At 38.6% G+C, this 25,771-nt stretch overlaps 1 protein-coding gene and 1 non-coding gene across 2 annotated transcripts in view; both read right to left on the reverse strand.

Annotated features, from left to right (window-relative positions):
* LIFR (LIF receptor subunit alpha) overlaps nucleotides 1-25,771 on the reverse strand; it is a 77,954-nt gene that overhangs the window by 22,515 nt on the left and 29,668 nt on the right. The window contains exons 5-12 of the mRNA XM_019464216.2: nucleotides 20,926-21,089; nucleotides 15,302-15,476; nucleotides 13,231-13,485; nucleotides 8,005-8,134; nucleotides 7,407-7,576; nucleotides 5,381-5,526; nucleotides 3,815-3,977; nucleotides 1,588-1,658 (exon numbers count right to left, since the gene is read on the reverse strand). Of these exons, the coding sequence (XP_019319761.1) occupies nucleotides 1,588-1,658; nucleotides 3,815-3,977; nucleotides 5,381-5,526; nucleotides 7,407-7,576; nucleotides 8,005-8,134; nucleotides 13,231-13,485; nucleotides 15,302-15,476; nucleotides 20,926-21,089 (1,274 nt within the window). The remainder of the gene's footprint in view (nucleotides 1-1,587; nucleotides 1,659-3,814; nucleotides 3,978-5,380; nucleotides 5,527-7,406; nucleotides 7,577-8,004; nucleotides 8,135-13,230; nucleotides 13,486-15,301; nucleotides 15,477-20,925; nucleotides 21,090-25,771) is intronic.
* LOC128778489 (U2 spliceosomal RNA) lies at nucleotides 331-526 on the reverse strand. The gene has a single exon (XR_008424075.1). It is a non-coding gene; the product is annotated as a U2 spliceosomal RNA (small nuclear RNA).

Here is a 25,771-nt window from a genome sequence, read left to right on the forward strand (position 1 = left end):
AGGGGTCCATCCTTGGCCTCTCTGCACCCTGCATGCTCTCCCTGAGTGATCCCAGTTACATGCTACTCAAAGCTGTGTCTTAGCTCCGACTTCTGCCCCGAACTCCAGAGCCTTACATCAAACCACCACCTATTAGACTCTACTTGGATATCCCGCTGGCACAGATTTTTAAAAGCAGATTTAAAAAATTCAACCCCAAACAACTTAATTTTCCACCCAAATATGCTCGTCCTTGACAAATGGCAGAACCATCAACCTAGTCACCAAAGTTACAATCACTTCAGTATTTTTAAGCTTCGGTTAAGCATTTGTCTAGTTTGAACAACATTACAGATTTTCTCTATACCTGAAGTAACGGTTCTGCAGTACCAGGCTGATGTGTGAAATGGACAGAGCAAGCTCCTATTGTGTCTTCTGATTCCAAAAATCCATGTGTTATATTGTTCTCAGATAGAGGACATATCGGATACTAAACTGTTAAGAACAGATACGACACTTGATCTTAGGCAAAAGGCTGAGAAGTGATATACTGAAGTGACTGTATCATCGTTACTATGTTATCATGAAATGTGACAGACAGTTGTTGGGTAGCCAGTGGATTTTCTAATCAAGAGTAAGGGAGGGGGGGCACCTGGGCGGCTCAGTCGGGTAAGCGTCCAACTCTTGATTTTGGCTCAGGTCATGATCTCACAGTTCAGGAGATCAAGCCCTGTGTCTGGCTCTGCACTGACAGTGGGGAGCCTGTTTGGGATCCTCTCTCTCCCTTCCCCTTCTCTCTCTCAAAAATAAATAAACATTTAAAAAATGAGTAAGAGGGGTCATATACAGCCCACCACAAAGCAACAGAACTTAGAGTGAACTTGCACAAAGACTTACTTCACTCAAAGTTGTACTGACATCAAATTTTTGCAAAAACAGTTTTACTTTCAACAACAGAATTCCCTATTTAAAGAAATCCAATTATGACTGTTCTTATAATATCTGATGTGGAAAACAATGGTTTTTGATGTCTGCAAATCAGATAAAGAGTATGTATAGCAACAAAAACGGTTGCTCTAGTAAAGAAAAACTGTGGAAACATAATGCAATTTACACTGTATCTAAAATTTTTACAAAACTTTACAGCTTAATTTTCCACCCAAATGCAAAAATTTTAAGTGGCATATAATAATGCAATTTACTTAAGGGAAACAAAGTACACACGAAATATGTAAAAAGTTTCCTATGTGTTCAAGATAAAAAACGTAACACCAACACAACTGAGATTCTAACTTGTGGCTTCTTGAGGTGTTTCTGGCTGAAGTGACAGACGTGGATGGAATTCACGAAATCCTCAGGTCCTTTCCAGTCCTCATGAAATCAAAGTAAAGAACACCCCGATCCGACAGAGAAGACCCTCACCACACTGGCCGTGGTGATTCAGTAGTGATGAGGGGTCTGGGGGGGTTTAGTACCAGGTTAGATTCTCAGCAGTGCTGCAAAGAGCCAGTCTGGGAAATCCAGTCTCCCGGAGAACCCAAGTACCACACGCAAGTTTAGCATAATATAATCATTTAAATATCTAAGGAAAAAAAATTAGACAATTACCTTCCAATAGATTATTAAGTTTTTTCCATCAGAACTCCACTCTCTCCAAGTATCTGGTCCCTTTGAAGGAACTAGGAAAGAGATTTAAAAGTTAGCATTCGAAGACATGTACGGCATGTCAGTTGAGACTACCGATAATTGAGACAGTGGCGCTTGAGATTCTTTTCTAGGTTTTTGGAATTCTCCATAAAAATGTGAAGCAGTTCAGTGGCTTCCACTTAGAAGTGAAGGGATGAAACAGCCGAGCTCTCAACGTCTGCAAGACATAAGGCCCCTTCGAGTGGATTAAAATCACCCTTCAGGCCCTACCTGAGGCTCGTGCTGCTCTGGCTCACATCTTCCCACCTCCTCCTGCTCAGGTGGGCTCTGGCCGAGCACGGGCTTCCTGGTGTCCCGCTCCTCCAACGTGTTGAGGACACCTGCCTCAGGCTTCCTGAGCTCTCTGTGACCTCTCTTCCTGTGTGCGGAAGCTCTCCTGCCCTGGCTCCCCGTGTAGCTTGCTACCTCGCCTGCTCTAGATCTCAGCTCCAATGTTACCTTAATAGTGAGGTCTTTTCCAGCTACCCTATTTAAGACTGCAACCCCTCCTTCCCCTGTCACTTTCTTTCCCTAGTCCCCTTTCTCAGCTTTATTTTTCTCCCAACATACTATTTTTAAAATTTTACTTCTAATCCTCTAGCCTATAAACTCCATGGGCAGAGACTGTTTCATCCACTGCTATATCCCTGGTGACTAGAACAGTCCCTGACACATGGCAGGTACTCAGTAAGTATTTGTTAAGTGAATTAATGCTGTCATCTTAATGAGGTGTGAATCAAGTGTTTCCTCTTGGCAACAGCAGCTCGTCAACCGAAGGCAAAGGCTCCTGTGGTAGCCAGTCTACAAATGACCAATGACATTGGTCACGCCTCCTGATATGCCTGCCTGTGTGGTCCACTCCTACACTGTATCAGCATCAGCCTGTGTGACACAGAGTGCAACAGACATGATGGCTCCTCCCTTCTGAGGCGAGGTCACAGAAGGCATCATGGAGGCGCCATGGTCTCTCTCTCCTCATTAAGTCTGGGGGGAGCTAGCTGCCATGTTATGAGGCCACTCAGCAGCACTACGGAGAGGTCTGTGTGGTGAGGACCAGCCACTGAGCGAGCCATCTTTCAAGCAGATTCTCTAGTCCTAGGCAAGCCTGCAGCCCCCACCCACGTCCACACTGTGGCCTCACAAGAGACTCGAAGCCAGAGATACTCAACTAAGCTGCTTCTGAGTTTCTGACCTAAACTCATCGTGAGAGAATAAATGTTTACTGTTTTAAGCCCCTGAATTTTAGGGTAATTTGTCAGGCAGCAATGAATAACTAACACTCTCCGTCTCTGGATTCATGCATGGGATTCCATTTTGATGATCCAAACCACCCGGACACAATATTGCAAAGCCCCTCTCATCTTTCTAACCTTCCTTCCTGTGGAGAGGCAAAGTCTGGATCAATACCTATCAGTTTGTGTTTTACTGTTCATTAAATTTTTGGAAGAAGTTTTACACCACCCCCCCCCCCAAGTTATCTAGTTTAAATAAAGCTTTTGCTATCTTTTACTGAATGACTCCTGAAAATTATACCTATTTTTAAGTTTTTTGTTTTTGATTTTCAAAGCTGACATGTGATTAGTCAAGGATAGAATCTCCTTCTGTCTTTGGAAATTATCATACTCAGAAAACCAGTCAACTAATTTTGCACCTATTCTGACCTATTTGGTGTACTGCAGAAAGAGTAGTTCAAGACCCGTGGCCCCATCCATTTCTCAGGCCTAAGTCGCAAATAAAAATTCCAACAAATTCTCTTTACCAAGAATTGTCTTCAGCAAACAGAACTGAACAGAATTAAAACAGAATTAAAATTCTAGGAAAAGGAGGAAAAGACTATGAGCAAAATCACCCCGTAATCTTAGCACAGTTTCCAGTCTGTTTCCTCTGCACCATTTTAGGACAGCTGCAATCATCCGGCAGACAGACCTAGAGTTTCCCACACAACACGGGCCAAGTAACTGTCCACACTATCCCAAACCTTAGAGCCACCATTTAAAATGTCTGGATGACATTTTACGAGCAGATACTATACAATTACACAATTCAAGTGTTCTCCTTTTACTCATTTGGTGACATTAAAAAAAAAAAACAGTTGTAAAATTTCAGGATCCCTAGTGATATTTAGCCATAAATCATTTAGTTAACTTACTGGCTTCTGTGGTTAAATATTTTTTTTCATTGCTCCATTTGCTCCATTTCCAGAAAGTTTCAGCAGAACAGCGAATCCGGAAAGTATATACAGTATATGGGTTTAACTGGTCCACAGCTACAAGATAACTTGAATTTTCTACTCCTCTGATCGTGATATTCCGCTATTAGAGAGCAAATAAATATGCAAATGTATGTATAAGTAATGTCATGTGTTTAAAAACACACATTTATACACACATACTTTTTTTTGATAAGAAAGCTGCCCAAATTTGTAACATAAATTGACTAAATGTCCACCTGAGTTTGCCTTTACAGCACTAAAGTTAGTTCAGCCACCAAAACATTTTAATTTTTACGTAACTACCAAATCGGTAAAATTATGTTCTGCAACAACAACCAAACAACTTCGGTGTCATTTTAATCCAAATACTGGATCTAAGTAATAATGATCAATTAAATTATGCAGCAAAGATGATATAAATTTTGATCGTCGGTCAATGGCTAATGGTAATACAGTAAGCCTTAATATATGGTAAGCCTCAGATTTACTAATCTGAGATGACCTTGAGGATTTAAGTACATTAGTCAGGTATATCTGGAAGCTTCGAGGCAGGCATCGTCTTGTGCATTTTTTAATACAGCACTTAGAACCTCTAGTTTGGTGTTAAACATGCGGAATATTCAACAAATTCTTATTTAAATTACATAAAAAATGAAACAGTTTAAACAAATTTGGGGATGTGCACGCCTCAGGAAGTCCTCTGAACTCCCAATTACAAAGCTTCTGGGGTTATATTTTGGCATCTGAGTTTTGTAGCAACCATCAATAAGCTTCCAATGAATATTTTCATTACAGTCTCTTTTATTTGGGACTTAGCACAAATTACAAGATGGTACAGTATAAAAGTCAACCTTAAGTATCTAAACGGTGTTAAAAAGTCATGCTCTCACTTACTCACTTGTTCCTACTGCTGCACTTGGCAGTCTGAAACCTTCTCTCTGGTGCTTATTATTAGTCCATTAATTCATGCTGGCGGCTATGGCAAAAAACTACTCATTCATTCACAAATTTACTGGGCGCTAGCTATGTGCAAGATGCTATACGAGACCTGGAAACAACCTAATAAAAGTGCAACTCATGTTCTAATAATATCCAGTATTATAACTGTGTTCAAGTACTAAATAAAAAGCCGTTATTACATTGATGTATGGTGCCTTAGTTCTTAGTAAATCTCTATAATAAATAACCTGAGAGCCTATGCATATCAATTTACACAATTCTTTATTTATTTATTTTGAGACTCTCTCAAAGATAAAGAGAGAAAGAGAGGGGCAGAGGGGCAGGGGGAGAGAGAATCTCAAGCAGGCCCCATGCTGTCAGTGCAGAGCCCAATGCAGAGCTTGATCCCATGAACCGTGAGATCATGACCTGACCTAAGATCAAAAGTGGACGCCTAACTGACAGAGCCATCCAGGCGCCCCTCAATTTACTCAATTCTTTTTGAAAACTAAGTATTTTATCTAAAGTAACCTCAAAGCAAGTCTACAGAAGAATCTTACTCACCAATTCTTGTACTGAGTTCGTTTTGTTAATTTCAATTTGACATAAAAGTTTAATCTTTGCAAAGTTGCCCGGTAAATGCCAGGAAAGTATAACAGCTGTTGAATTAATATCCTTCACTTTGATTGAAGTAGGAATACGAGGATAAACTGTAAATACAATTTGTAGAGATCATCCTAAAAGCTCTTTTCTAACATGACAAATGACAATCAAAAAACCCCGAAAAACGAAAGAGGTATCATTAGTACTGATCAACAATATTCCACTCAGTATCCATGGAACACAAAAGCTCACTTTTACTGCTGATATCATGCCCACAGTTTTCATGGACCAACCACACTCAAGGTTCCTATACTGCCATCAGGAATACTACAAGGTCGTAGGAGCATAATCTCTACCTTTAAGGAACCTCTAACTTACTGGGGGACTGACAAACAAAAAGAAAAGTAACAAGAGTACATATGCTGAGTTTGAAATGTGTGGCAGAGATATTAACAGCTACCGGAGTTTAGACGTCGGTGTGGTAGGGAAAGTCTTAGAGTGAAGATGGGTCTTAAGAGGAGCTTTGAAGGGAGAATCTGAGCAAAATGGCAGAACGGATGCAGAAAAGCATTTCAGTTTGGGCTCTGAGCAAGAACAAAGGCGCAGTGATGCTGATGACAGTGCGCGTGCCATGTGAGTGGAAGGAGAGCAACATGGGAAAATAAAGTTGAAAGGCAGAGGGCAGGGAAATACACACAAACCACCACTCAAGTATAAAATGTAGCTGTTTGGACCTTACGAAAACCCGGGAAATAACAAAAATGATGAGAAGGAATAGCTGATGAAGTGTACTTATGTTTACAAACAAGGCAACACGGTCATCTACTAATCACTTGCCAGTCTGTTTTTTAATGGCATTTGGTTTAAGCCTTTCTCAGTGACCGAGTCTCTAAGAGAAGGCCTCTATGTCACCATTCTGTGCTGCAGAGGCTGGTATGGACCCGATGCAGCAGAATGCCCACAGGAATGAATGCTAAGAAGATGGACCATATTTAAGTTCTATTTGGAGCTATGTATTAACAGGGCTGCTAAAAATTCCGGAATCATCGGCAATAAAAAGGAACAAACTACTTACTGATACATACAGCAACCTGGATGGATCTCAAGGATACTACCCTTAGTAAAAAATGCCAATCTCCAAAGGTTATACACTGTATGATTCCATTTATATAACATTTTCAACATAACAAAGCACTGAGAGGAATAACAGATTGGATATTGCCTAGGGAGCGGGATGCAAGAGCAGGTGTGGAGGGGTGGTGGAGGGGTGGGTGGAAGGGTGGGGGTGGGGGTGGGGGAGGGATGGGGGTGGGGGAGGGGGTTTGCCAACGGGGGCAACAAGAAAAAGTTCCTTTGTGGAGATAGAACAGTTCTATATTGATTGTGTTGATGGTTCTGTGAACCTATACATGGATCCAACTGCACAGAAGTGCGCGCGTGCGCACGCGCACGCACACACACACACACCTCTAAGTGCACGTAGAAACTTGCGAAAACTGGGCAAAGTCAGCGGTCCAGCTCACTGGCCTGGTTTACAGTAGTGTACCAGTGTCAACTACCTTATTTGGAAATTATACTATATAGTTACTAAGACGTCAAAAATGGTGAAAGCTGGGTGAAGAGGTCACGGGGCTGTAATTTATATCTTTGCAACCACCTGTGAGTCTGTAATTAAAATAAAAAGCTTTTAAAACTGGGGCAAAACATTTTTCAGGAATCAAAACCTATTAGATAAAACCACTTAAAGTTTCTGTGAAAATGACTAATTCAAATTTTTGTCTGAATTCAATAAAATGGTGAAACGTAATTATACATTTTAAGGATTATCAAATAAAATCTATAAAATTTATAAAACTAATTTATAACAATTTATAAAACTAGAAAGAAAATAGTAAAAAGTAGTCCCTGGAAGCACTCCTCATTAATCTCAAGACACTCCAGCACTTCTACAATTATTTTTAAGACACTGGTTTATGAAGCAGCTTACCTTTCTCAGTTATGTTAACTAAAATAGTTGATTCTGACCGACCCAGAGGATTGCGAGCATTCAAAGTAAAATTATATATTTCTTGATTTGGACGCATTTGAAAGAATAACTGGTAGCTTTCATTGGTTGGTGCTTCAACTCTTTTAAATTTAACATATTTTCCTGAGAAACTATGAATTAAGAGAGCAACAAGATTAAAATAATTTCAAAATGGCAAGAGAGATAAACACTGCAGGAAAAAATAAGTGGGTAACATTTCTAATAATTAATCTTTTTAAAACGTTTATATCTCTAATTATAGATGTTACTACAGACTCTGGGAAGAAAACGTAGAGGATACAGAAAATAGATGAAAATAATCGGCCAGAAGCCTACTACCCAGAAACAGCCTCTGTTCGTATTTGAGGGTTCTTCCAGGATTTTTAAAAGAGCATGCAAATATAGTCTGTGTGCATGTAATATGCATATCCAATTTCATACAGCATACTGGATTTTCTTTCTTGCTCATAACATAAATGAGAGCATTCCCTATGTCACTTAATACCCCTCCAACGTACTCCTCACTGTCTGACATTTTTCCCTCACCAGTGATCTTTACCTTTCAAATAAAGTGTAACTTGTATTGCGTGGGCCCACCAGTGCTGTCGGTCTTCCGGGATTCCAAGTACATATAATCTCTTTTAAATCGTATGTCTCACAATTCAGTTTTTGAGGAATATCAGGTGGATCTAATGGGAAGAAAAATGTAGTTACAGGTGATATACAATTTCCCTGAAAACATGTTTCACAAATGTTAATTATGTTTTGTACAATTTCTTTTAAAAATGAAAATAACTTTGTGTTTACACTTTACCTTTGGAACAATGCAGGAATTTCTGTAGCATGTTTTGGAGTTGATTTTACATTAGAAATGATGGATTAAAATATGCTGATGAATGACTACTAGCTCATTTGGAAGCTCCCCAACAACGACCCCCCCCCCCCCCCACCCGCCTCAAAATCTACCAAATCTCTCAGAGGAACCTGGATCCAACAAGTCAGAAAAATTTACAGGTTAAAAGTATCAATATCTATCATTTATAACTGTGATTTGAAAAGAAATTCCAATTCAAATTAAAAGTCAACACGGGTCGGGTCGTGTTACAAGTTTCAAAGTTCTTAAAGAAGTTGCAAGGATTATTACTTATAAAGTATCTCTTGGTGAAATGCTGCATCTTCCTATAATTCAGAAGTGACTACTGCTCTTTGGTTTTTGTTCTTTATTGAAATGATTCCCTCTCATTTTGCAGGGACAAAACTAGAAAAAAAAAAGAATGTGTGTGTGTGTGTATGTGTGTGTGTGTGTGTGTGTGTGTGTGTGTGTGTCAGACCTTTAAAGTAATAATGGAAAATTCTGCGTTGGACACTAATTATACAAATTGGTTATTTCCAGGGTCACCTGGGTGGCTCGGTTGGTTGAGCGTCCAACTCTTGATTTCAGCTCAGGTCACGATCCCAGGGTCATGGGATCAATCCCTGCGTCTGTTTAGATTCTCTCTCTCTCCCTCTGCTCCTCTTTTTCTCTCTCTCTCAAAAAAAAAAAAAAAAAAAAAAAGAAAGAAAGAAAAGAAAAAAGAAAAAAGAAATTGGTATTTCTTTTTGTTAATTTTTTTAACGTTTATTTATTATTGAGAGACAGAGACAGAGCATGAGCATGAGCAGGGGAGGGCAGAGAGAGGGAGACACAGAATCCGAAGCAGGCTTCAGGCTCCGAGCTGTCAGCACAGAGCCCGATGCGGGGCTCAAACTCACAAACTGTGAGATCATGACCTGAGCTGAAGTCAGTCGCCCAACCAACTGAGCCACCCAAGTGCCCCTGAAATTGGTATTTCTGTAATCATGCTTAACCAAGCATACATAGAAACTAGTGTTCTCTGTCATATTTATCCAAACTATATTTCACTAAATTTTTTAAAAACAATTACTTATTGAAAAAATCTGTAAAATATTTTTTAATGTTTATTTTGAGAGAGAACAAGTGCACAAGTGGGGGAGGGGCAGAGAGCGAGAGGGAGACACAAAATCTGAAGCAGGCTCCAAGCTCTGAGTTGTCAGCACAGAGCCCAACGTGGGGCTCGAACCCACAAATGGTGAGATTATTACCTGAGCCAAAACCAAGAGCTGCATACTTAACCAACTGAGCCGCCCAGGTGTCCCAATAATTTTATTTTTTAAAAACTAAACTTTAAAAACAGTTCTTAGACTTAGACTACTAGTGAGTAACTGAAAAGGACTTAGCAAATTTCCCATACCTTCCTGAGATAGAATAATGTCCATAAGTGATATTTTAGGTAATATTAAGAGGAGTCATGAGTATTTATACTGAAGTCTAACAATGGGATAGTGAGACTAAAACTGACATATTTGTTTTGAAAACTGTTTTAAATCTAAGGCCAAACTTTAAGTCATTTTATTAGAATGACATGCCAAATTTTTGAGTACACTAAAAATGCTGATTATTTTAGTATTTGGCAGATATGTTAAGTTGAAATAGTTAAAATCCAAATAACAGGAGCAAACAGAAAGAAGGAGAAGGGAAGATGGGAGGTAGAAAAAATATGAGGGGAGGATCTGAAAGGTAAGGTACTGTCTTCTCAAATAAATTAACTTATAAAGGAATCACCTGACGCTAGGTAAAAACTAGGTATAAATCAACTGTATTACCAGCAAATAGAAAATGTAATTTAAAAAACAAAGCCATTTTTTACGAGAATGTTTTCAAATGAGCAAGTATGAAATCTGTCATTGACATAAATATTTAAACACTCTAATTCTATGTCACAGTGTATTATGTTAAAATGCTTTAAGTATGATGAAAGATTAGTATTTAGGTCAATGTTTAATGCTGAAGTGGCACTATCTATGAAAATAACTCCAGGGGCGCCTGGATGGCTCAGTCAGTTAAGCATCCGACTTTGGATCAGGTCATGATCTCAATGCTCCTGGGTTCGAGCCCCATGTCAGGCTCTGTGCTGACAGCTCACAGCTTGGAGCCTGGAGCCCGTCTCAGATTCTGTCTCCGTCTCTTTGTCCCTCCCCTGCTCGTGCTTTCTCTCTCAAATATAAATAAACATTAAAAAATTAAAAAAGAAAATAACTCTGAGTGATTACTAAAGAAATAGTGTTTATAAAATAAGATCTATTTTGCTTAGAAGACTAAATTAGCTCATGAACAAACACTGACAAGTATTGGTAAATAAGTATTCTTCTGTCTGCTGGATAATAAATTTATTTGCAATCACAATAATAAACTTAAAAGGAAAAAAAGCCACTGTTACTACTAGCACCAAACACCAAATTCATAGGAATAAATTTATTAGAAGATACATAAGACTTTCTATCACCAATATAAATCAAAGAAGACCTAACTATATGGAAAGATAGACCATGTTCCTGGCTTGGATAACTCAGTATAGAAAGAATGAAAATTCTCCTAAACTGGTCTCCTCAATTAATAGATCTAATGTAACTCAAACAAAAATCCTGGTAGGTTTTTAATGTGTCTTTTGAACACATGGCCGGTTAACAGGATATCCATGAGGGAAAGAAAATAATGACTCTTGATCCCTAACTCACACCATAAACTGCCCTTGCTGTTAAGTCCCTAAAGAAATCCCTCTGCAGGGAAATTCTACCACTGCTCCGGAGTTAACAAATAGTATTTCAACCACCAAATGCTACAAATGAAGGTTAATATATGAATTAAATAGGTTTGTCCTACTATGTGACAGAAGGTGAGAACACTGTTAGAAATAATAAAAACTTGATGGATATTCTCATCTTCTGAGTTTTAATTTTTGTCTTTTGTACTTTTAAGTGGCTGTCTCATTTTTTGGTTATCACTTATCAGGTAGCCTCACTACATACACCACTGGTTCTCAGTTTATATGCTCCATGATCATTTATGAGGAATGTTGCAAGTCATTTCCTAAAATTCCATTAGGAAAGAAATTTCTAAAGTTTAAATTTGAACATAATCTCACTTTCACTTGAACTGCAAAATGCATTTCTGGGAAGACAAAAAGGGAACACGGTTCCAGCCATCACTGAGAAGTGCACCTAAGCCTGGTTATTCCCTTGGGAGTGTATCAGCGAATCGACATAATTCCTCCTAAGTTTCAACAGAAGGAATAGAAAGGTGGAGAGCTGCTGGTCTAGAGCACAGCTGAGAATCAAAAAAAGTTTAAGAAAAATCACCACACAAGCAAAAGAAAATCACAAAACCCACTCACTACGTTCCACACACTTTATTCATGAGACCCTTTAGCCCAAACTCCGCCTCGAATTCAGAATTGCAGGGGAGGAAGGGAAGCAAGGACTGCTGGAGGCAAAGCCATCAGTGCGCCACAGGACAGTTGCCACGGGAGAGGGGACAGAAAAGCTCGAAACGCAAATTCTCTGTGGACACTCAACACAAGCTATATAAATAGGGCAGTCTCCCACAATAACTTCTGGAAGCATGCTGTACTTTTAGAACTGTAGGAGTGACCACATTAATAACGATGCCCCTGTATAACGGAGCATATGTTACACACACAAACAGGGAGAGGGGGCCCTTCTCATGCATGTCCTCCAGTTACTCCTCCTCCTCAAATATATTACTTTAAAAGTCACAGAAGCCTGCAATACACTATTGAAAGATTTTTGTGTAAAATCATTACAATTTCTTTAATTGGGGTAAGTTTTAAAAGGTATGTTTTAAATTTTTTAAAATTTACTTACTGTAGACAGAGACAGACAGACAGCAAGAAGGGGAGAGAGACAGAGATTCCTAAGCAGGCTCTGTGCTGAGCATGAGGCCTGATGTGGAGCTTGATCCCACAACCTTGAGATCATGACCTGAGTTGACATCAAGAGTCGGATGCTCAACCAAGTGACTGAGCCACCCAGGTGCTCCAAAAGGTATGTTCTAAAGTTAAATTTTAAAAAGATATGTTTTAATTAGGTGGGACGTTTTACCTTTTTAATTTTAAAAGGTATGTTTTTGGTGGGAAACTGACACAGAGTGGCCCTTGAAAACACAGGGTTTGGGGAACCAACCTCCCATGAAGTTCTCATGGAACCTCCCAAAAATCTACATGCAAGAGCACCCAGCTGGCTCAATGAGAAGAGCATGCGACTCTTGATCTTGGGGGTCATGAATTCAAGCCCCATTGTTGGGTGTATTTTTTTACTAAAAAAATAAACTTAAAAAAAAATCTATATATAGCTTTTGACTCCTCCAAAACTTAACTACTAGTTTACTGTTGACTGGAAGCCTCACCAATAACAGACAATTGATTAACATAACACATATTCTGTGTATCATATTCTCACAATAAAGTAAGCTATTTAACATGTTAAGAAAACCATAAGAGAAAATGCATTTACAGTACTGTACTGTTTTTACTGAAAAAAATTCATGTATAAGCAGGCCCATGCAGTTCGAACTTATTTTTTTGTTCAAGGGTCAACTGTTATATGAGATAATTCCTGAACAATGTAGGATTAAGAAGTATTATATACTAATTACCCTTGACTCAACACAGCTGTTAACTAAGAATTTAAAAATTACCGGCTGGATATTGCAAATCTTCTTACAAAACCTTCAAGTTATATAAATACAAGATTAGAACTCATCTTAAAACAAGCAAAAATTTGGATGCCTTCATCTATAATTTATTAAAGAATTAAAAAAAGAGAGAAAGAAATAGCACCATCCCCATCACTTGGAAACAGCATTAAAGCTTTCAAAGAGGACCAAAACAGACTACTAGGAACTCTTTCTTCAGTATTATATACTTACATCCTGCGAAAATAACTGTCCCAAATATGTTATCTTCTGTTGTGAAAACCACATTTGTTCCACTGTTTGCAGAAACTGAAATATTATGGATCTTGATTGCAACATTTTCCCCATCAAGATGAATAAGGGGACAATTTGTTTGGCCAATCTGTGCTGATAACACTTTTTCTTGAGTCACACAACAAAATGTTATATCTGAGCCTACAAGTATCACTTTGTCTTGAGGAAAAACCTTAGTCTGAGAATCAGGAGACCCTAGAAAGAGCAAAAGGAATCACAAATACTTTAGAAGCATTTTACCATAAAATAGCCCAGTGTATACAAAACATACTATAAAGTGTTTTGTAATAATGGTGGCCCAAAGACAAGGTATGACCCCCCAGGTTTCAAAGGAGCAAGACCTACACAAGAAATAAAATAAAAGTAGGTATGTCTTATCTACTTATGATGGGTGATGGTGGGGGAATGCAGGGGACTATAGGCCAATAGCTAAGGTCACAGGTTAATGTCTTAAGAAGTGTAAAGGTTCAAATTAAATGCGTTTATATCCATACATAAAAAATCCACACCAAGAAAAAGTCACTCATTATATAATTCTATACCTCTGAAATGGTTCTGTGTATTTAGGGCCGACTTCTTACTTTCCATCAGCCTGAATATATGTTTAAGTATTCTACATCTTAAACAGAACTTTTTCTTTAATCCTAATTCCCTGCTGGTTAAAGCCACACCTTTGTTTTTATTTTCCTAAATGTCCAATCTTTTTAATTATCTCTAGTTTCCTACTTACTCTTTAATCTACCACAATGTGGGTCCTACCTTGACCATTCCACTAAGGTGTCTTGCTGGCCTAAATTGCTCAGTCCAACAGCCACTTCTCAGTCTCCCCTTCCCTTTGACATCCACAGCATCGGGTGTGTTGCCTAAGCTCTAACTTCTCAAAACTCCCTTCTCTCTTGGGTTCTACACCACTCTACCCCACCGGGCTACTCTTACCAGGCTACTCTTAACCCTCTGGCTACTGTCTGCTTTGCTGGCCTCTTTTTCTTTCATCCTACCCTTAGACAGTCAAGCTTGTAAGATGTGTATCCCTGGTCCCCATTTCTCTTTCCCTGAGCATGTTAACCTCCAGACGTAAACAATATGAATCGCATGTATGTTGATGATTCTCAAATAGAGATCTTCAGCTCCTACTAATCACTGCCTATGAGACACTGCTACCCAGACACTTCATAAGTACCTCAAGCTTAACATATTAAGAATGAATTTATCTTTCCCACTGAATTCATTAACATATTTTCTGCCTCAGTGGAAGACATCACCAGCTGCTCAGCTGCCCAAACTAATGCTCACATTTGGTTCTATTTCTTGGTTACCAAACACACAGTCACCAATTTTAATCCTGTGTCTTCAGTGTTCACAACTTTTCTCCCTTTTCATTTCCAAACCCAAGTGCCCTACTTTACACCTTCACTGTCTTTTGCTGAACTGCAAAAGACCCTCCTTACTCATCTACCTGCTTCCAGTCCTTCCTTCCTCGGGTCCACTCCTCCACGCTGTCGCTAGAGTGGATCTACAATAAACGTCAGCCTAGGTGTTGGCAACAATTTTCCAGGCCTTCTCTCCCACTGCCAACGTTCTACCTGCCTGAGCTCCATTCAGGGTGCAGATGAGTTCAGTACACTTACAGATCCCCATGTTCTCTGCAATAACTCTGCAGCTCATATGGATCTGCTCTGTGGGCAAGAAACTAGGAGCCTTTTTTTTTTTTAAATATAGACTTGACGTCAATAACATCTACCTAAAATTTTTAAATGTCCTTCAACGCCTACCACAGTGACTTTCAAATCTAGACGTTTATCCAATGACTCAGGAAGGTCTCTAAAAATACAGATTCCTGACTCCTGCCCCAGAGTTTCTGAATCAAAATGTTCTGGGAGAGAGACTTGGAAGATCCTCAGGTGACCCTCATAACGCTAAGTGGCGTTCAGAGAACTTAAAGCTTAAACTAAACCTTAAGCAAGATTAATCTAATTCATCTGAAACGAAAGCTTTTCACATATAAGCTTACAAGAAATGTTCTTCAGTGGGCTCCAGTCACTCCACTCTTTGCGACCAGAGAAATGAGGATCGTCAACATAGCATCTAATTGCCACAGAATGGGTGGTGCACTCCAGGGGCATGTCTGAGGCCCAACTCCAGTGATGAACTGTATCTTTGCCATTCACAGTTGTGTTGTGGGTCACCTAAAAAACCAACACAAACACAAAGTGAGATTTCTAAGTGACAGGTTCTGCTTTCTTTTCAGATTAAAAGACACAACAGACTGTACACAATCACCACTAAGTTAAATAAAGGTTTGTCCTTTTGTACAACCCTCTCAGTTTTTGAAAAGGCATAATAACTTACAGAATCAATAATCGTGATTCATTTAGGTTTGCTTCTTTTGTTTTCATTCCAGTATAGTCACCAGTGTTAAATTAGTTTCAGGTGTACAATTTGGTGATTCAACACGTCCATACAACACCTGGTGCTCATCACAATGAGTGCACTTGTTTACTTCTTCAAATTTAGGCTCCACTGCGTTATTACACATGATGTTCCTTTTTCCAAAACATTCAATGCATTTCACAGACAAATGTACCATTACCTAAAATGATCTCCATTTTTCACTGAGGAAAACTAATGGGTCTGTACCTCCAAGAGTTAAAGGCAGGAGTGCCTGGGTGGCTCGGTCTGATTCTTGATTTTGGCACAGATCATGATTTCACAGTTCGTGGGGTCAAGCCCCACATCAGGCTCCTTGCACTGACAGTATGGAGCCTGCTTGGGATCCTCTATCTCCCTCTCTCTGCTCCTCTTATGCTTGTGCCCCTCTCTCTCTCAAAATAAATAACTTAAAAAGAGTTAAAAGCAAAGAGAGGAGCAGCATTTCAACAAAAAATTGTTTCAGGTTGGATTTGTATCTATGTGTTATATGTCTCAAGTTTTATTTTTAAATATGCAACTTATAAGTAATATAAAATAATATAAATTACTAATTTCAATTGAGAAAAATGGGAAGGATTTCAATCAAATATTGAAGATCTACTAAAAGAGACCTCGGGACCTCCAGCCAATGACAACAGCTTAAATAATTGCATTTCCCTCTCTATTACCTTCCGAAATGTCTCCAATACAAAAGTGCATGGATTTTTTAAAAAGGTATAGATGCACAAGGGCAAACACAGGAGAAGAAACACCACCAGTGAAATTCTGGATGGTGGAGGGCTGATGGACAAGGGGAACGGACTCAGAAGACCTGAGAAAGCTGAACCTGAAGCCTTCAGTGGAAAAGGCAGAAACAACCTGACTTCTACCATGGAAATGCCAAAGGGCTCAGGAAAGGGCTGTATGCACCAGGCTCCTATGGAAATGCAGGTGAAGGTGAGGCACAGAACAGAAAGCTGCTTGAAAGTTGTCTGAAGATAATGTTACACACCCAGATCCCCTCCCACATTCTGTGCTACCAAAAGACTACTCCTCTTCATCTTGGCAGATGGGAGACTCATGCTCTGGGAAAGTAAAACCAAATATCTCTGGCATGAAGAACCTCAGAAAGAATGGAGAATGGGGAATATGGTACCACAACCAGGAAGACTGTTAACCTATGCACTGTGAAGGCTGGTGTGCTCCTGCCTTCTCCTCAGCCATTAGGAGGCTGATGGCAGAGTTCCTACTCACCTGGTAGGAACCAAAATGAATTTTCTGGAGCATAGGAACAGGTCAAGATGAACACCTAAAATAATACTATTAAGATTCTGCCAACTAGATGGCCCATCCTAATCACCTACAATAACATCTCAGTCAACAAGACCCTGGATGGCAAACAGAAGTTCCTATTAGATTTAAAAATTAAAAAAAATTTCTTTAAGAGCCACTTAAAATATGAGCAGCAACCAGGATGACCAGAAATTGAAGAAAAAGTTCTGAGGGTCAAAGATCAAAATAAAGAAAAAAGCAACTTGAAGAAACAGAACAGAAGGAAAAAATATTAGGTAACTGATGTCCTCAGAGGTAAGAAGAGATATTGCATCCATTAAACAAACAAAAAGAACAGAGAAAAGGGATATCTTGTACATTAAAAAATATATATTAATAGAAATTCAATAATCAGACTGTAAGATAAAGTTTAAGAAAAAACTGCTCAGAAAATTGAGGAAAAAAAACAGGTAGAAAGTAAGAACAGTAAGAAAATTACTTCCCAATCTAGAAGGTCTGATTTCTGAAGAACAGAGAAAACAGAGAGGAAGAAATCAAAGACATAAAATAAGAAAATTTCCCAAATTGACAGACATGTGGTTTGAGACTGAAAGGAGCCTATGACGGTCTAGCACAACAAAGGAAGACAGATCCACAATGAGAAACAAATGGAACAATGTCTTCAAATCTTGAGGATAATTCCCCAACTTACAATTGTATACCCAGCTAAAATAGTAATCATGAATGAGTGCAAAATAGACATTTTTAGAAATGTGTCTTAATGAATTTATCAAGTAGCATTTTACACTCCCACCAGAAGTGTATGAAAGTTCCAACTGTTCTACCTCTCCTCAATATTTGGAACTGACAGTCTTTTAAATTTTGTTAGCAACTAATTAAAAAAATATCTATCTTATCTATATCTATCTATATCTATCTATATCTATCTATCTATCTCTGGAAGCTATCATTGTAGGTAACAGAGAGTATCTATAAATTATAAATAGCTAACAACTATGAGAATATACGCTTCTACCAAAATGAGAAAATAAGAGGAAGAGTTCAGGAAAAAGAGGATCCATTGTAAGAAAAAGGTAAAAGGAATCTCCTGAATGATGACAGGAGACCTCTTGGACCGCAGCTTCATAACAAATGTGCCAAAAAGAAACACAGAGGTTTGCCCTGGATGGGTTACATGTATACCTGGGTATTAATCTCTTCTAATCAAGGGCTGCTGGTAGGAGTGGAGGCTGCTGGAGCTCCTGAGAAACCTCTGGCCGTGAGAGTCCTCAGCTACTTACCACACTCCTGCTGTACAAACATTATCTAACGCGAACCCTCTGTAAGAAGTGTTGAGAAGTAAGTCAGAAGGTCTCAGAGCTATTCACAAATGTATAGCTGGTAAGATACTAGTGTGTGTGGACATTTCAACAGGAGATTCATAAAACTTGGAGAGGATTCAGGAATGAATTCATGGAGCATGAAAATAAAACTAAAAATACAAGACAAGAAGTTGTACCCCCAAAAAAGGAAAATGATAATACACTACTTGGTTCAGTTGTGGATAGTGTTTATATAACCATAATACAAACAATGAATGCCAGTCTACCAAAAATTAGAGCAGAATGAGAGAACGATATTGGAAAAAGACGGGAAATGTAAGAGACAGCAAGCACGGAAGCATGCAAGTGTGTGTGCCCAGGGAAGGCAAGGGGACTAAATTCTCATTACCCACTGTTAAAATAAAACATTGCTCAAAACTGAAAAGAAAAATGAAGAAAGAGAAACATAAGCATGCTATTTGGAAAATGGAAATACATAATAAAAGAATCAGGTAAAAGAATTGAAAATTGTTGTTTATAGGGAGAGAAATATGGGGGGGGGGGGGGCGGGGAGGGTGCTGCGTAGCTCCCAGGAGTCACTGGCATCCTGGTCTGTGCAGCACATGCTTCCTTGCCTGCATATGAGGCCATGGGCATAAATGGTAAAGTTCCAAATAAACACTAACGTATAGTATTCTTGATTCTTAAACTATCACAAAATAATGGCATATAACCTGTCACAAAATGACAGGTTATAAGCAATTATGCTTTAAATGCTGGTATTAATAACATATAATTATAAACAAAAATGTCACATTTTACTATAGATCTGGATCACCTGCCCTCTTACATTTCACTTTTTAAAAATTAATTTGTTCTATCTCTGTTTTTCTTGCCTCTTTCTCTACTGCTCGATACAAAGATTTTTCTTCAAAGATCACATCCCCAAAAGTAGGGAATTGCTACTTTGTCAGTGCCATCTTCTTTCGTATCTTGTGGCAATGAGCTAGATGATCTTAAAAATAGCATCTCTGTTCATGTATGCTTGATTTCACTTATGCTGCAAAGATCAGCCTTCTAACTCTAGCAGCCCTCAGGGAGCCCCCAAAGGAAGTATTGACAATGGATAGTTGTTTAGCAGCTTTACAGATAACACTAATCATTCACTAAAGCAAAGACTGGCACCACTTCACAAATGACAAAAAGGAGGTTTGGGGAAGGGTAAGTGGTAACCCAAAGCACAAAGTGTCATGATAAAAAGCCACAAGATACAATTTCAGATAAGCAATAGTTATAAGACAACAATGGAACAGCTATATCAAAGCTACTTGCAAATTAGACTGACAGACAAGAATTGCATTGAAATTCAAGAAAAGAGAGAGCATTTTAGGCCGAGATAATTAGGATGGGCTTTAAAATAAGGGGCAGGATTTGACTTAGGTCTTGAATGTACATTCAGTCTGCACTGGTGAAAAGGAAAGGGAAGGCTCCTTACACAAAAATAAATATATCTACTTTGTAGCAGAAATTGTGGTGGGTAAGAAAGAGCACAGACTGGAACTAAACTGCCTGTGATCGAGTCCTGGCTCCACTACTTAATGTCTTCCTGTGTCTCTGTATCTTCATCTATAAAATGGGGATGATGTTCATAGTGCCTCCCTCATGGGCCTGCTGTGAGGATGCAAAGAACATACACAGAGCTTTTACCGCAGGGTCAGGAACGCAAGGAATTAACACCTGCAGAGGTTTTACAGGTGTCAGCCCTGCCGGAAGCACTGGAGACATGTTGCCTACAGTTATGGCGACTCTCATTTTAGGAATGTCATACACAGAGTGTCAGAAAGGAAAAACAAGACAGTAACTATAAAGCACAGAGTCATTCTATTTTTTTTTACCTTACTGTCTATCTTATCTATGCACTCAGGCAAATAATTGTAAAATCATGAGATAGTCTTCCAATTCTTAAATCTATAACTAAGCACATTTCAAATCCACTGAGGAGGAAGAGAGATCAAGGAACAAAAGGGGGGATTACCAAGTACCAGCTGTCAAAACTGTTCACTGCTATTCCTCATCATCCTTGCGATTAAGAGCAAACTAAAAGCAGATCATAAGGAAACCATAAACAAAATTTTTAAAAATAGAGAAAAAAACATGTACTACTAAATGTAATAATGTTATTTCAGGTTCAGATAAATTCAAATTTACAGGCTTATACAAAATTTCTCAACAATTACTATGACTAAATAGGTTTCAAAACATTTATTTTTATGTTTATAGTATTAGACAAAAATAAAACAGCAAGTTATATGGATACGTTTGTTTATGTAAAAACACGCACACGAAAAAAGCTGGAAAGAAAAAGAAAAATGTTTACTGTGTTTGTGTGGTGGAATCATGCATTATTCCTCCCTTAATTTCCTAAACTTACTGTAATGGTTATACATCATTTTAATAATTAAGTGATTTTTGAGTCATAGCATATAGTTTTTAATGAACCCTGAAAGGATAGTTGATCTACTCCCTTAACACTGTAAAGAAAAGTTCACTGATACCACCTTAAAAATCTTTTAAAAATTATTTGGTTTCTTTAATGTCACAAGAAAAAATATCTATTTTGATTCAAACTTACTAATTTTATGATTTCCGTATTTTCTTTACGCAGAATTTTAACTTCCCAGATGACATTTAAGTGACGGGGAAAAATAGAACCCCTGTCATTCCACTTCAGGTGTAACGTAGAAGTTGAGAAATCAGCAGACAAATTCAAGATCTCTGGAGTATCTGGAATTAAGGCTTGGGAAAAAAAACAAAAGACAAACTTAGTAAAATAAGTAATGTTTTCTTCATATTGTAATTCCGTTAATCAACTATTTTAAACTCTATTCCTTCTTGATCAAAAAAGAATCAAGAATTAAAAGCAAACTCTCAAAGTGATTACTGACAAAAGAGAACATATGTATTTATTTGTATAAGCAGCCCCCAATGATTCATCAGTCAAATTTGAGTAAATTATTATCAAATCTTAGTATGTTTCCTTATACAAACAGCTACCGGGTTCCCATAATACTATAGTGTCATCAGTCTGGAATCTACAAATAGGCAACATCAGAGAGAAGTAAAGGAGCTTCCTTTGGATAACTGTAGGTCAAGCCTAAGAAAATGACGGAATATGGAAAGCTTGCTTTGGTAGACCTTTCCATCTGTTTCCTCTGCACCCTTCCCACTCATCTCCCAGTGTCAGAACCCCCGATGCTGGTGGAAGTCACCCACCTGGGGATGCTACGAGCTATTACTGGTGTGGGTATCTGTAAACAGCAGCAAGACCATAGGAATGACCAAGGCATTAAGTGAGGATGCCAACAGGGTACCATGCAGATCTGTGAAGTACTCAGCAGGGTAAGAAGTCCTTCAGAAAAGCTAGTTGAGCTGTGGCATGCAATGCAGTGCAGAGGGCTGGGAGACATAATGTGATTAAGTGGGAGACCACTGGAGAAAGGCTGACCAGGGTAGCAAGGATATGGATCGTGATACCTCATCATGTGCATGAGGGATATGGAAAAGGAAAAACCCTGATAGGCACTTCAAAGAAATGACCAGATCGAAGAAATGAGGGATTAGCATAATGAGAAAGGGAAACATCTAAGATTTCTTCAAGTTTCTAGCCCAGAAAGCAGGCAAAAGGAATCACTGACATTGGGAAGAAACGGGAGGATAGGCTCTGGATGACCAAGTGTCTGGGGAGGTAGAGCCTACCAGTGGAGAGGTCTGCAGATAGCAAGTGAGAACAGGGACCATCAGCACCATGGACACAGACTCAAGAGGAACTCTCTGAGTGTAGCTGAAGAAATGAACTTGAACACAGACTCAAAATGGCCAAAGCTTGTTTGAGAGCTACCAATAGACAGTCACAGCCTCAAGGAGCCAGAGAACCCCAGCAAGAATCCTGAGAGGCACAAGGAAACCAGAGAAGATACAGCATTGCTGAGACCAAAAGAAATGGGTTGTCATCTGGGCCAAATAAAGACAGTTCATAGAGGAAAACTGAACAAAGACCACCGACATTGGTGAGGATACTGTTAATATTTGAGAGAGAAGTTTGGGAGGGCAATGGGCTCTGAAGCTGCCTTACAAAAGAAAAAAAAAAAAAAACATGCTCAAGGATATAGTATCTCATAGGGAGAAAATGGTAAATTTCTTACTTTTCAAAATCTTCAAGTCTCGCTACCTACAAGGGATGAGTAAATTACTAAAATAGTTTGGCTCAATGAAAAACACATAAGATACGAACCTGTTCTGTTCTATGAAACATAGGGTTCTGGTATGAAGGGCAGACAATGTTGGGATTCTTTCCTGCATGTTCTCTCTTCAAATAACAACGTGAAGGTAAGTTAAAAGAAACTCAGAGACACATGTTCTTGGGGGCTCACACCTCTCCTAGCACTTCCCCAAAAAGCACAGGGACCAGTGAAATAAGTCACGGCAAGCACAAACTGCAGGACTTTCCAGAGGTAGGGTAGCCAAATGTTCTAAGAACATAGCACTATATAACCTATATTTGCACTATAAGGCCTATAACAAAAGTGGCAGAGCAAATCAATACAAATTAGTCTTGGGATTTACGAATAAGTTCGTAATAAATTTAGCTGAAATTTGCTGAGCACACTGCTCTACACTGGATCTGTGTAAAATATTTATGGCTGTACAGGAAATAGTACATGTGGATTCAAAACCTAACCACTATGTAGCAAAGTCAACAGTTTCACAGCTACATGAGGACAGTGGAGGATGCTTTACAGGGCAAATTTTAAGTAGGAACCGCTTTTAAAACAGAAGGAGCCACTGGGGCATCTGGGTGGCTCAGGTGATTAAGTGTCCGACTCTTGGTTTCAGCTCAGGTCACGATCTCACGGTTCATGAGTTCAAGCCCGGCACTGGGCTCCAACACTGACAGCATGCAGCCTACTTGGGATTCTCTCTCTCTGCCCCTCCCCCCTCTCAAAATACAATAAATAAACTTAAAAAAATAAAATAAAACAGAAGGAGCCACTATATCATATACCTGAAACTAATATGTTAACTAACTGGAATTAAAATAAAAACATAATAATAATAATAATAATAATAATAATAACAACAACAACAACAATAAAATAGAAGGAGCAAACAAGGAGCAAGAAATTCAAGGTGCCAGTGTGATCACCCAGAGCAGAGGCTTCTAAGAACATGGTTCTTTCAAGTGTTTCAGGGTGTCATGATCCAGTAACTTAAAGATTATGGGAGCATTTACACAAAGGCAGTATTTGTCTATTAAGATGCTCCCTCCCTGAAAAGTACACGTAATTTACATGTTACCTAAATAGAAGTGGGCTACTCTTCAAAACACAAGTCATATACAGTATTTTAAGCTAAGGAAGGTAATAATCACAATTATACAAATGAAAAGATTAAATACACACACACACTTTTCTCACTACTTCATAGTATACATCCTCAGAGTAAAAGGGAAGTTTCCCTAAGCTCCCATGAACTATCTATTATCTGCATTTCTTTCCAGCTAAAACGGACACTTGAGGACAATATTAATTTGCTTTCTAAAAAACAGGAACTTTTCAGCTGGGAAAGAAATGTAATCATTTGTGTTTATTTTTTAAAGCAAGTACATCTATACCTATAACCTCCATGTTCTTCTTCCTCAGGACATCAGAAGATGGGGGCTTCCCTACTTCATTTATGGGATCTACATGATTTTATTCTGCCTCAGACAGATCCATACTTTCAGGTTATTTTAAGAAACTTAAGACACTAAAAGTCTTACAAAGACTTATTTTTGTGCTAGCCCTGGCCAATTAGAAGCTTATTAAAAAAAACTGTACACACACACAGACACACACACACACACACACACACACACACATATATATATATATATATTAGTTTTCTTTATATGTATACTGTTGAAAGCATCTGAAGAAAACTGAATTTCTCATACTTTTTTAAGTAGCCAAATGCCCCAAACTCCAGATCCTCTAACGCACAACTGCACCAACATTCCACAGCTTCTCCCGAACACAGCAGGTACTCAAAGATTTGCTGATGCAGCCACCTCCCTCTCTTATATTCATCTAGTTTGCTTTTCAATTTTCTTAGCAGTATTATCATAATAGTAGCAGCTTAGTATTGGGATACTATTAATCTAATATTCTAATCACAATCAGACCCAGTATTATTAAAAATGCTATCAACAAACTACATGATATGCAAAAACAATGAACTATATCATTCTAGTAAGTCATCCAGAATCTGTCTTGATTTGCCTTTCTAGTTCTTTAATTTTTTTTTTAATGTTTATTCATTTTTGAGAGACAGAGATAGACAGAGCATGAGTGGGGGAGGGTCAGGCAGAGAGGGAGACACAGAATCTGAAGCAGGCTCCGGGCTCTGAGCCGTCAGCACAGAGCCTGACACGGGGCTCAAACCCACGGACAGTGAGATCATGACCTGAGTTGAAGTCGGACGCTCAACCAACTGAGCCACACAGGCACCCCCCCACCCCTTTCTACTTCTTTTTATCCAATACTAACATCTTCAAGCAGCTCCCAGACAGAATCTTTTCAATACCTACTGAAAAATCAGACAATACAAACTGGCTCTCTGACAGAATCCTGGGGAATTTTTTAAAAATCTGGAATGAAATTAAGTTAGATTCCTCATACTTTACTACAAAATAATTCCAGATGTGTAAAAGATTTAAATCAAGCATGATAATAAAACCAAAATCTCAGAGAAAAATAGCAAGAGAGTATATTTATATAAAAATGAAAACCATGTAAATTTTAAATTTGGGCAATTATTTGTAGGAAATATGGCAGAATTAATAACAATATTGAGAGCTCTTGTGAACTGATGGAGGAAAAGCTGAGTTTCAACACGAGAGAAAAATGAGAGAGGATACAGACAGTTCAGAAAAGAATGAGAATGACTGATCATTTTTTTCCAAAAAAGTAATCACAGAAATGCAAAGTCAAAGTGCTCTAACTGGGGGCCACCAGATTGAAATGGCAGAACTAAGAGAAATTGACAAAACCCAGTCCTGGCAAGGAAGTGAAGAACAAGTCCCCTCTAGTGTGACGTTTGCAAAGAGACTCAAATGCAAAGAGACTCAAAAGTTTTGGAGAGCAACTGGCAATGGACATCAAAGTCCTAACAAGGGACTGTTTTTAATGCAGCTTTCCCAATTCTAGGAATTTAGCTTAAGGACATCATCACACAAATCAGAAACACATATGTGCGAAACATGTTCATTAAAGCATTGGTTATTACACTGAAAGACCAGAAATAAAAATCTCAATGTTAATAATCAGTCACTTAAGTAATTATGGTACCTCCACTCAGTGGAATACTCTGCAGTCTATACAAATAATACAGATTTATTTAGATATCAAACCGAAAACTCTGTTTTCTGTTAAGCAGGTTAC

Source organism: Panthera pardus, unplaced genomic scaffold, assembly GCF_024362965.1.
Source record: "Panthera pardus isolate Hobbes unplaced genomic scaffold, ASM2436296v1 HiC_scaffold_2, whole genome shotgun sequence".
Classification (NCBI taxonomy): Eukaryota; Metazoa; Chordata; class Mammalia; order Carnivora; family Felidae; genus Panthera; species Panthera pardus.